The sequence below is a fragment of the Corvus moneduloides genome, chromosome 2, assembly GCF_009650955.1.
Source record: "Corvus moneduloides isolate bCorMon1 chromosome 2, bCorMon1.pri, whole genome shotgun sequence".
Classification (NCBI taxonomy): Eukaryota; Metazoa; Chordata; class Aves; order Passeriformes; family Corvidae; genus Corvus; species Corvus moneduloides.
The window spans coordinates 8,381,498-8,394,860 of record NC_045477.1 but is presented as its reverse complement, the minus strand read 5'-3'; the positions used below and the strand labels follow the sequence as shown (position 1 = coordinate 8,394,860).

At 35.3% G+C, this 13,363-nt stretch overlaps 1 protein-coding gene across 2 annotated transcripts in view; it reads right to left on the bottom strand.

The window, feature by feature from the left end:
• The window catches only part of GBE1 (1,4-alpha-glucan branching enzyme 1), a 143,408-nt gene that overhangs the window by 99,519 nt on the left and 30,526 nt on the right, over nt 1-13,363 (bottom strand). For both annotated transcript variants that reach the window (XM_032096931.1, XM_032096941.1), the window contains exons 2-3: nt 10,802-10,971; nt 3,045-3,157 (exon numbers count right to left, since the gene is read on the bottom strand). In XM_032096931.1, coding sequence (XP_031952822.1) covers nt 3,045-3,157; nt 10,802-10,971 — 283 coding nt within the window. The remainder of the gene's footprint in view (nt 1-3,044; nt 3,158-10,801; nt 10,972-13,363) is intronic.

The following is a 13,363-nucleotide window of genomic DNA, read 5'->3' as shown; positions in this document are numbered from 1 at the left end:
GTTCACTTAACTCACTCTAAGCTCCCAATTGATCCACGGGAGAAAGAAAAAAGATGCCCTTTTCTAGCAGGTAACCTTATTTTGTAGATGGATGTCAAAATCCACAAGGGAGTCATTCAGCTGTCATAAGCATCCATCTCCTCACACAGAAAAGTGACAGAATATTTACAGCATGTTTTTTAATTACTCATTTTCTTCAATGTTTACATTTACTTATGAGAAGACTGCCTGAAGAGCTAGAGTAGACAGCCTGCTACTACTGAGAACAGGCAAACATTTGACCTCTGCTCCTCATTTATTTTCCCACAAAAATATTTTTTGACCTCATCTAAATTAGTGTCAGCAACTACACTACATCCATTTCCCATTCTGGCTTAGATATTACTTATTTAAAAGAAATGACCTTGTTACCATTTCAGAACTTGGCATTCGCCTGTAGAAGTTAAGATCAAAACAGCATAGACAGAAGCTATAGATAAGGACCTTCTGGAGGAGACATTTCTTCCTCCTACAGATTAATCACCACAATAGTGTCTGAACTTGACTACTTTAACTTAAATATTTAAGAATCATACTGGCAAAAGAAACTGTGATTATCTTATGCTTCTTTAGTAAAGAAAAATGGGAAATACTTTCATTACTAGAAAGATGTCTGCTGCCTAGTCTAGTGCAGACACCAATACCTGTGTATTTCAACATTACCTCTGCAATCTGCATAGCAATTTCCATCTGCAGGCAGTCCAGTATCTCAGCTTCTATATGAAGAAAGAACGGCACAACTATTCTCTAACACACAAGTCCTCATGTTCCCATAAACACAGACATTTATGAACAATCAAACTAACAGAACCACGTAGCTCAAGGAAACCTTAACGAAAAGCAGAAGTGTCCTGAACCCATCAGTGGAATGGGAGAGGATAAGATCAGCTGTAGCATGAGGGTAAGGTACATGCCTACTATGTGAATATTCCAATAGCTTTTGTGATAAACCATCTTTGAACTACTTTAACTCGAGACCTTTTTGGTTTTTTCTCTTAGTCCCATCATCTGACTACATTACAAGCACACATTGTGAAGTGTTAGATTCAGTCCTGAAGGCACCACAGGACAAAAACAAAGTGTCATGAGAGATTACTAGCAAAGCTACAGATGAGGTTGGGTGCAGCTCCATATGGATGGAGTCATCAATTATGACTACATACATTCAGGAATCAAGTTTCTAAATACATGGTCTTTTTTTTTTTTTAAGGATACTCCTAAGCAAATTTGTTTCACATGCAGACAGGCAGTTCCTGCTTCACAAGCCTGTTGGACAATAATGTATTTTGAGCATCAGTGACAGCCACGTATCTTTGTCTAAAATTGACAATGGAAAGCACAACTAAAGTGGCAGGGTAGAAAAAGCCTAGAACAATCAAAAAAAAAAGGAAAAACTCACATTCTAGCCTGCCAGTGGGTATCTTCTGGCTTTTTCTGTAAACTCAGAGCAACTACAGAAGTAAAGCAATTCATCTTACAAGTACATCAGTACCAAGTGCAATCAGTAGAAATTCTGCATACTAAACAAATTACATATAATGCAGTCTTTGCTTTATGGAGTTTATAGTTCAAAGAAAATGCTGAACAGGAAGAAAATACTATCAAGACCTGTACTTCAAAATAAGGAGATATGACCAGTGATTATCTAAGAGAAAAAAGTCATCTTATGTTGCTCCAAAAGTATTTAAGAATCTATGCTTTTTTTGCTATTATGTTAATAATTATCAACACTCATCCTCATTCACACCTCTTATCTTTACAAAGAGCACAGAATATTCTACAGCAGATGAGTCAATAGTTTTGTAGATAAAACACAGAAGGTAAATTTAGCAACAATCAAAAATCTAACCTACTTATATCTCAAAACCATGGAAAATATTAAATAACCATTCTGTACTCTCATACATTACTGCATAATCACAGCATTTCTGAATTGCAGACAACTGTTTTCTTTCCTGCTCTGTAAAATAAAAACAGCTTTCTTGTCCTTGAACTTATTGAATTTATTCCTAAATTTCAATTTATCCATATATATTACTGGGATGACTTCATAAGCCATAACAAAAAGCATAGAGATAAGCACACACACTGAGTAAGCATTTCCAGAGCATTTTTATACATATCTTTGTTTTAACAGATTTCTTGTTTCCTTAAGCTGATTTTCAGCAGAAAAATTAGGAATTTTGTTGATGGGATCTCTGAAAATGTAGCAGTATTATACAAATTCTCCAAGTTTCTTAATTTTCCTAGTCTATAGACAAACTCAGTACATTTCTGTCCTTAACTACTTATTACTGCCCTCCATTAGCACCCAGAATCTCTGAAATTCAGGTTCTGAGTGAAATGAAGCATATCTCTGATTTAAATCAATATTCACCTAGAAATAATCAACTCAGCTGTTAGTTAGTTGTCATTAGGTGTGTCTGCACTAAGCATAACAATTGTGGCATTTGACAGCTCAAAGAAATTTTCCATTAATTTCTGGAAGACAGCATTTTAAGCTCATGGATGCTCATGAAATACAACTGTATTCAGTTTCACTTACTTAAGCCTTCCACTCAATATTCTGAATTCCTAAGGGATAAGTAGAAGTTTTACAAATCTGCATATATCATTCATTAAAATAACAAAAAAAAGATCACCTGAAAAGCTGTGGTTAAAAAGATCACAAAAATTACCAAGGTATTGATATTTTAAGAGGATCTTAACACATAGTTCCATCAAATATGGAAAGATTTTATCTGTACATTACTTAATTCTTCTTTTTCAGATTATCAATATGCAAACAGTTTTCATCTTATAACATGGTGCAATACACTATAACCACATTTCAGCCACAGATGCCGGTTCCAAAAATCTAACTCTCTTTGTGATACTTAATGTTTCACTCCTTTAGGTCACCTTGCTCAGCTGGACAAACTGATTCTCCTACTTAGAACAATTAGAATACAATAAAGTTACTTATGAGTAAGAAGGGTTACAAAAAGTAAGTCTAGAAACAACACCTTTAGCTTTGATCCATGGGGCACAGGAGAACAGCCATCTTTGGGTGGAATGAACAACTCCCACTTCCCATATTCCAACTTCTTATATGGATGAGAAAACGGATTCCAGCCATCTGCAATATAAGAAATAATACTAAGTGTTCATCTTAAAATGCATGCAATTACAATCCAAACTCTGAGTTCCATTTTTCTCAGAATAAACTTCAGTGAGTGCAGACACAAATACTTTTATACCTGATACTACACACTCATTCAAATGGGGCAAAATGAAATGCCACGGTTTTAAGTCTTCAGGAAGATTCCTTTGTCATTAAAAAATTTACTGAAGCAAGCTTAAATCCCGTAATTCAAGATTCTTTGTCCTCTTTGGATTTACTGAGCACTGGAGATGTGCAAGGATGGTCACTATGGCCTGTCCCGCTGAACAGACACCTGCCAAGGGGGTCTTGAGTGTTTGTAAGTACATTCAAGGTTAACTCCTATGAATGGAGTGAAGATACCACTTCTGAACTGACACACTTCAGCAATGGAATAATTTCTAGGCTAGAAGGAAGTAACAAGCTAAGTTTCAAAATGGCTTTTTTTCTTTTTGCCTTGAAACATCTATTTCACGTAGTTCAAGGCAACAGACTCTTAAGCTAAATAGGAACTAGTCAACACAGAAAATTGAATTAAAAGACATTAAAGCAACACGTGTTATTGTTCCTCTATGGTAATCCATTTGCATGCCATGGCCTCCTGTAATTAAAAAAAAAAAAAAAAAAAATCAACAAACCAAAACTCACACATCACTGAAAGAAGAATAAGCATCCTTCAGTTTAAGAATATTAACTCACTTGTATAAAACAACATTGCTACTAAACATGTCAGGGTTAAAAGCAGGATCATCACTTTTGCCACCATGGAAGTCACAGCAGGGCAGGTAGAGAAATGAAGAAGTTCTATTCATCAGCATATGTATTTTCCTAAACATCAGCAATCACAAATATTATCTGCTGTGCAACAAAAGAATTGGCTTCCCTAGCAACGGATGGATGTGTTGAGTTTCAGAGAAAGACCAGACTGCTTTCAAAGTTGCTGGTTGTATTTGCATAGCTGTTTAAACCCAAGAACTGCCAATCTTTAGTCAAAGAATACTGAAAGACACAAATTAAACAAGGCCACACAATGTGACAAAAATAACTACGCCAGACAAAATAACTATGCCATATTCTGGTACGTACTCATTTCACGGTGGAGAGTAAAACAGAAATGCAATTAATTCAATACGTCATTTAGATGATAGTTTTTATCATGATTAAAGTATTTGGATAGTGGAGACAAATTACACATATTAGCAGAAGGAAAGTATTTACTAAACTATTGCTTAACAGCAGAAGAGCTTACATATTAATGGTTCCTCCCCCTTGGCTTTACACTGAAGTTTCAATCAAGAAAAACAGTTAAACAAACACTACTAATATCTAAGACCAACATCAAACAAACACCTTGGCAATAAAGCAATGCTCCCTAATAAAATGTCTAAACTGCAAACTATAGACAGTGTTCATATGTTAAAATACATATATTTCTTTTCTTTCAGGGCATGGTAAAAGGATGTAGAATACAGCACTTTAAAAAAGTTGGGGTTTTTTTTTTAACTATAAACAGTTAGACTGTCTCAAATAAACATTCCAGGGAAAAATGAAAACAGAAGAAAGATGAAAAATGTAACAAAGATGTTAAGAAGTTGCAAGAAGTTTGCTTTAAAAACTGGTTAGGATTTATGATAGTCAAGACCCATCTTGGGGGACTTACCCTAAATTCTTTCTTTCTGTCTTCATCCCCCAGATGTCCCCATGGCTTCTCATGAAACTCTTTCCAATGGAGTTACACCTCTTGATTACAATGCACAAACTGAACCATATATGCCAGGTGATGAATATTGAGCAAAATTAAAAGTTACAGCAAAAAAGTCTTAGGCCCAGTTTTTATTAAACTCACCCAGGGGAACCTGCATGGAGTTAATCATGTTCACCAAAACCACTGAATTCTTAAAATATTAAAAAGATTTTCATGACCTCTACTAGAACCACATCTCTTCCCTCCTTCAGAAAGGGAATGGTTACATTTCTCTACCTTTTTAAATATTTCTGCTCTCCACAGACAGATTTGATAATTCCACTGAAGTTGCCTGAACTTTCGCCTTCACCTGCCAGCAACGCCAGATGCTCCTGTTAATCCCTCCTGTTCCCAGCCACAGTCCATGATTGCAAGCCTGTGGCTCATGATTTAAAAATAAATGCAAAGCAATACCCATCTGCCCCAGATGGTCCTACTTAAACCCACTGTTTACTAATTACCCCTGGAGAGGAGCTCACTTAGAAAGATTATAACAGAAAACATTGCTTTGTATGCCAGAGGCATAAAGAACATAAAACTCCCTGAAAACTGAAGATTCTCTTCAAAGAGAGAGTGGCCCATGATTCTCTCAGTTTTACTGCTTGGTTTTCTGATTTTCAGCAAAACTTAGCCAAAAATGCCTGAGGGAAGAAAAGAAAAATAACAAACTCAACTAACCAACAAGTGATTAGTAGACTATTATGAAGATGAAAAAGAAAAATGTCAGAAGAAATATTTTAGTTTGAGAACATAGACTTCAAAGATTCTGACAATAACTGCAAACAGGAAAAGGCTGAGAAGATTACCAGTAGAAGTTCAAATAATCAGCTTGAATAGGTCTTAGGGGAAAAATGACACCATCGCAGAATACCCATAAACCATGCACAAAGGCAAGAGCTTCTGTACAAAAGTTCAGGCCCTAGCTATGTCTTAATCCAACACAGAAGATACCTTCAACAGCCTGATACTTTGTTTCCTCTCATCTCTGTGATTATATCTTCCAAACCCAGCCAATTATTTAAACATTACATCTTACCTCAGCAACAGGAGGCACAAGGGAACTTCTTGCTCAAAACTACACCCTTAGTATGCCAAAGAAGCATGAACTGAGCTTTAATGTAGAATTGAATTCAAAGCTACAAAGGTTTGGGTTCTACCATTTGTGACAAAAAACTCAATTTAAATGCAGTATTTCTAGCTATATGATAATTAAAGTGACTCCTTCTTCAACCTCCTGGTTTTGTTTTCACATTGACAGGTATATAGCCATACACCTCTGAGGCTCATGCCTGAACTTGGAGTTTCACACCAGAAACCAACACTTCTCTTGCTTCTCCTAGAAGAAAGGCGTTCTTCTCGCATTTTAACAAAACCATTGACTTTGTACAATATAAAAACTGGAGTTATTTTTTCAAAAGTGAAAAAAATTCACAAACTAAGGCTGAATTCTCAAGTGGAATCAATTCATCTCTCATAGCAATTATATTTCCACAAACTTTCTGATCAACTGAAAGACACCTAAAGAGAATAGAGAGTTCAGAAAATACTCACACAGCATCCTTGAAGAAAGTCAGTCAGACAAGGAGCAGTTCAGACAAGGGAAAGGGCATCAAAATTCCAGTATCTCAACAAGATACCTTTATTCCACTTGATTAGAATATGAAATCACAACACAATTTGAGAGATTCTCCAAGGACACTATCCTGTTCTACACAGTGACCAATTAGGTCTTCCTTTCCTCACATTAATCGCTTTTTAAGAAGATTATGTTAATGATCCTACTCTTGAGCTGTTGGGAATTGATCAAACAGCTCAAACACTGACGTAAAAACAAGCATCATTACTTCTTAGATAGGATGTTTCCCTGTATATTAATGCCACCTTATATTTCGGTCTATTGCTTTCAATCATCTGCACCCAGAGAAATATGACACTGTTTGACTTTACTCATCAAACTTAGCTATTTTTCTATAAAAATCCTGGAAGGAAGCAGTAAGACATTCAGTATGCTATCATGACAATACCTAGAATCCATTTCAGTAAAAATCCGGAATCAAAAGCCCCAAAACATTCTACATAAAGTCTGCAGTCAGCTGTCAGATACCCAAACTATGAAGGCTGGTGGATTAAGGTCCTCTCTTTTCACTCCGAAGGAATCCTGTCTGAGTTTAAATAATAGACAAACATCCTCCCAGAACCAACCCTCCCTCCACCCTCCAACCCCAGCAGAAAAAGGAAGCAGAAACCAAACCAAACAGACATTCCAGACTGATCAGTATTTTAGATCAACGTTAATTGGGAAGGATGGAAGGGAAGACAAATAAAAGAACAGAAACCACAAATATAACAATGTATTATAGCAAATGCCAACTTCCAAATTAATATACGCATACTTACTCTCAAGCTTCTTAAAACCAGAAGCTTTCTTTTTAAAATCAAGGAATTGTTTACAAATAACCCACGGAGCCTCTGCATGACCAAATACAAATGTGAGTGTTCCAATTCCCAAATAAATTCTGTGGGTTACTCTCAAAACTCACAGTTCAGTGACTTATTTTGAAATAGTCAACTCTAAAGTTGCAATAAATTGCCAGCAGTGACCGGGTTCCTCAGCAATAGAGCACGCAAATGAAATATTCAGTGTTATCACTGAGAGCTTTTGAAGGAGCTATAATGTTGACAGTGCCTCTGTTATTGGAAATTCAACTGACTAATTGCCTTATACACTTGATTTACTGAGATGCTGAAAGTACTAATTGACAAATCTTAATGTTTGTGGCTGTTCATTTAATACACCTCATCGTACTAAAACACCAGATACAATACTTTTTCTTTCTCTCTAATTATAGAGTATTAAAGAGACAAAAACAGCTCTAAAAGCATTGGGATTTTCTTGAATTCATGTTTTTCATTCTCCAATCCACATACAGATTTGTGTGTTATTACTAGTTTCTAGCTCTTTCTTTTCCCAAAATGCACAGTCATACTAAGAATTTTTCTATAAATTGGAGTGATACCATTCATTACAAGTTTCTCAGAATAAGACAAAAAAAATACCATAATTCAGGTCAAAATACCTTAGTAGCAAAGCTTTTATTGTCTGTTATAAAGCATAAAAATCATTCACAATAAACTTTACATGTACAGGACTGAGGCTTCACATGTATATAACTACAGAAATAAATTATTCATGTTTATCTTAGGCATAATTAATAAAAAAGATATTATCAACTATCAGTTTTATTACAAATTTTGAACAAAAATTCAAGGTCTGCAAGCAACCTATATTTGCCATTTTTACTAGTATTCGGTCCTCAAAAAACTTAAGATGAAATAGTAGAGACTAATACTTTGTGTCTTTCCATCAAACATTAAGAGATTCTCAGATAATACTGTATTATCAAGGAAAATACTGCTATCCATCTCCAAAAACAAAGCATGAATTGACAGTTTTTATATTATATACCACCCTATTTCAGTTTAAAACCTAAAGAGCTTCTGTCATCTAAGTTCAATGTTTATTTCTTTGTCTAAGATTTCCAACTTCCCCTGATGTGGTTACACTACAGTTCTCTTTATAAAAAAAATTATTTAAAAAAATCCTATTAAAAGCAATCCCGATAGCCAATTTAAACACAATATAATCATAAATTTAGTTTGAGACTTTAACCTGCTTGAAAACTTAAAGAAAGGTTAAAGGGATTCAGTTTTAATTAAACACTTCTGCAGCAATCTGACTCTAAATCTTAGGGTTTTGCAATCCAATTTCTCATGAGAATATTATTCAAGATCATATGAATTGAATGACAATCTTCCATTCCTCTAGTCTTTCCAAGTATGCTATTGTCCCCTTTGGGAATGAATACCTTACTATGACTGACTGATATATAGGAGAAACAGTTTTTCCACATTAAAATGAATTTCTTTTCAGTTGGGTTTGTTTTTTTTTTTTTTTCACTACTTATTGCCATATTCCATCCGGGTCTAGATACAACTACTCTAAGATATTACTCCCAAATTTCTGCTCCATATGATGTATTACATCAACTATTTTAAACAAAGTAGGGTTTAGAAAACCATTCCAGTTTTTAGGTGCCCTATTTTGGTATACATATACTTCCCCCCGCAGCCTAAGCCAATTTACAAGTTAAAGCCTCTTTTCAAAATATTAAACATATCATTCATAGTCTGTTTTTAATATTACCATCTCTTAAAATACGTATCTAAAATAAATGCACTCCAGTCTTTAGTTGTGTTAAGTAATTTAACCTACACCCACCCCATGAAAACCTTGAGCAATGGGGGGGGGGGTTGCAGCAAGTGGAAGAGGGGGACAAGGAGGAGAATTTTCTTCTTGTTTATACACATAAAATTGACCTATGAAAATAACCTGATCTACCTGCCATGCAGTCTATATTGATACCTGAAGTCACTGTTATATAGTAGTAGGTGAACTATACACGATTCATTATTCAGTTTTGAATTAGATGGCATATCCAATTTCAATATTAAAATGCAAGAACTACACTAACCTATTTATCAATGTCTATTCCAATAGAATGACAAGCAGTACATCAAGGAAAGCTACTTTATCATTCACTAGGTTAATCATATCAAACAGGATCATGGCTAAAAACAGTGCTGCACTAACTTTTCTGTTCAACTTCTGCATCAAAAAAAAAAAGTTTAGTTGTTGGTTTGGGGGTTTTTTTGGTTTTTTTTTTTGTTTTTTTGTTTTGGGGTTTGTTTTTTTTTTAAATAAAAACCCTCCTAAAGAGATTTTCCTTTCAATAGTTTCCTCAGGCAGGGGTAAGGAATGGTCAACATTCAGCTTTGTGTTTAAGCAGAAGTAATTAACTGCTTCAAATCACTTTTTTTCCTATTGCAATTTTGTAATATGAATACACTGAACACTCCCCAGATCAGTATTTTTGCAAAACCAAAGTTTGACAAATAACACTGCACGCTTCTGAAATGTGGTTAAATGAACAAAATAATTTCACAGATTAAGTCCCTGTTCAGTAAGAACCAGAAATGCAAGACCTGGTACCTTGATGGACTAATCCCTAACCCTGAAGAGAGAGATTAGAGGTAAAAGAGAAAAACAGAACAAAGTTCTCCAAAACTCCAAACAGAAAGGAGAGAGAGGAATTGAATTGTAGGATTGAAGAGCAATGAGGAATGTCACCTTCACTTAAAAATTTTCAAAACATGATTTGAGTGTAGATAGCCTTTAAATAAGAAGCAAATTTATATTTTTGTTTCAAATTCAAAGAGAATAGTCTTCCTGGTTCTCAGAGCAAGCAATGCAATTCCTTCATGTAACCTTGCCCCTTTCCCATTCTGCCAACATCTTTCCTACTTTTGCCCTCAAAAAAAGAGTAGCTACTCTTTCAGTAGTATTTAGTTTGATTTTAGGCTACCATTTTCCAGCAGAACTTTTGACTAAACTCTCAGGATGGGTGAGAATTCTCAAGGGCCTTGGTCCTTAGACAGCACTGTTGCTCGATCAGTAAAAGAAGATAAAGCAAATTATTTTACTGTTATTTTTGTTTCTCTGCATATAGTTTTATAAAAGCCCAGTTATAAAGCTTTAAAAAGAACTTCAGGTAGTTTAGACACAGCCTCAAGTTGGAGTGTGACATGAGTCCCTGTGCCTTTGGGGTATTAAAAAAAAATGCATAACACTGACCATGCAACAGGAACATATATCTTCATAAGCTACTGCAACACAGAGGAAAATATTATTCATTTAAGCCATGACATACATTTTTACTATCAGAATTTCATCACTGCGACAAAATTTTCTTTAAAAGAAGAGAATATTGCTGTAAAACATTGTTCAGGGGAGAAGAAATTTTCCTAAGAATACTTACTGAAGTCACCTGCAAGAAACACTGCTTCTGCTCCTGGTGCCCACTCTTTACAGTATATTCCACCATCCGCGAGTTGGTTAACTCCGAAGGTTTTGTAACTTTTTGTAAATTTATCAAGGCCGCCTTCACTTTCCTCAATGTTCTTCAAGTGGTTATAAAACAGAGAATACCTTGCAATGAAAACAGAGAACATTTTTTAGAAAGATTAGCGAGTATCTCTCTCACATTAACAAGTGTCAAAACCTAAAAAAAGAAAAATCAAATGAAACACACCAACATGAGATTCACTGCTCTCTACAGGAATAGAAAAAAAAAAAATAAATCAAATACAAACCATACAATTTTTCCATGGTTGTTACACTGTCTAAAGTTGCAATCTTTGTGTTTGTCAGTGCTTTCTCTACTTTACAGGAACATTTTGCACTTTCAGTCTAGAACTACAACTCCTGATTGGCAGCCAAGAAATCCCAGTATTACTACACAACAGGAGAACTTTACACTCTGAACAGCCCAGCACTTTTCCCTCCATCTTATTAATATCAGACATAAGCCTCCTAGGGAGAGCTGGATAGGCCTGCCACATCTCTCACAGCCAGTTTTAATAGACAGACAATCTCAGGCCATCGAAAAGTTTGCAGTACAGCATGACAGCATGGACTGGTCCTTGCTGGAAGGGGCTCATTAGGTGACCTCTTTACAGAGATGATCAGCAAGACTTTGCAGTCAGTCCCTGACACTGCAACAATTTGAAAAAAATTACAGCTTCATAAAAGTAATTATTTGGACTACACCCTACTTACACCAGTAGGAACAGAAATGCCCTAAACCTGTAATATAAACTTTGCTAGTAACAGCTTTGAGGTTTTTGCCATATTTTGCTATGTTTTCTGCAAGTATGCTTCCGGAATTGATGGTAACATCAGGGGTACAATATAAACAAGAGAGCCAGCTTTGACCCCTAAGTTATGAGCTATTTTGTGCAGAAGCACAGCTAAAAGCTGCAGTTGAACATTTAAATAATGCTACCTATACAGCAGGTTTTTTGTTCGTTTGTTTTAAATATTTCACTCCCAAGGTAAATTGGAAATGTATTTGTGTTTCCATAAATTATAAAGAATCTTCTGAAGTGTATAGAAACCAGTAAGAACGCCAGCAAAACCAAACCTGTCTGCCTTATTACACTTCCTGTGTTTTGCACTAGAAAATAGAAGTACTAAATCAGCACTATGGAATAACACCTTGTTGGTTAAGGAAAAAGAAGCAGCGGTCTGCTTGCAGTGTCAGGACTTAGAACTCTGTGATCTGTTTTTTGGCCCTTAATTAGTTCAAGGTAGAAGATTAAAATGTCTAATTACTAGTTAAGGTAAACAGCATAACCCGTATTAGACTACTATGACTACTTTCAAGGTTAATCTCCCAGCAAGTTTTCATTATTTTATTATTAAGACTGATGCTCATCTTTAAAAGGAGAAAGATTTTAAAATTCCTCCAGGATACACTGTAGCAAATACATTCATAACTATTTTTGCCCATCCACTTGCATTATTCCTTTAAAATTTGCTCATGGGCATAATCCTCAGAAGTGCATTACTAACTACTACTGCTCTGATAATCAATTTCATTTATGTGCTTGAGGGAGAATATTTTGTCAGATTTCCAACTATAAGTGTATTACATACATATACAAACTCAGTTGACTGACTTATATTTTAAACAATTGCAATCACAAAGATTTATATAAAGCTTAAATACAGAAACAGAGCAAGTCATAAACAGCCCCAGAAGTTCAACATATATCATCTGGTAAATTCAAATTATTTTCCTTGGGGAAAAAAACAAAACAACCACTATAGCTTTGAAATTTAAGTCATTCTTTAAAATATGATACAAGAAATATAGTTATGTACATTTAGATATACTTTTTATGTGTGTATATATATATTTAATTTGTTAGGGGGAAAAATTATATAACAAGAAGTATATTTGGGGTGTTCTCTGCCATCCCTATTTCTTTGCCATACAAAAGCTTTTTCAAAATTGCTGCCTGCCACATGCATTGTTTCCACCTTGTCCCCCTGTGGCTGAAGCAGGATCTGTTTTACTATAGGTAGCTGCTGTAGCTTCAGAGAAGATCTAAGTGAAGCAATGAGCCTGACACAGGTAAAAATAGACGAGGAAGTTTTGAATTATGTTATCTAACCAAAATTATTCTTTTCCTCCCCACTCATACCACAAATACATTTTCACAGCTTTAAGAACATGATTAGTTGGATATAGCATTTCCCACATTGAGCAAAAAGTAAAAAGTGGTGAGCTTTACTTTTAAACAAGTCAGTCAAAACCCCCTGAAAGCTGCAGGAGCAAATGAATCCTTTATTACTAGAGAGGAACAGCAGGCCATAAAGAAGTACTGAAATCTCAGTGCAGAAAAGAAAAAGGGTATGATGCAATTCACATCACCTAGAGGTGCAATGCACGCCAGTGGCCTACTCCTCTCCCTCAACATGATCCCTCCCTAGGAATCAAACCCATTCATCTCATTCCAAAGAAAGAAACATCTAA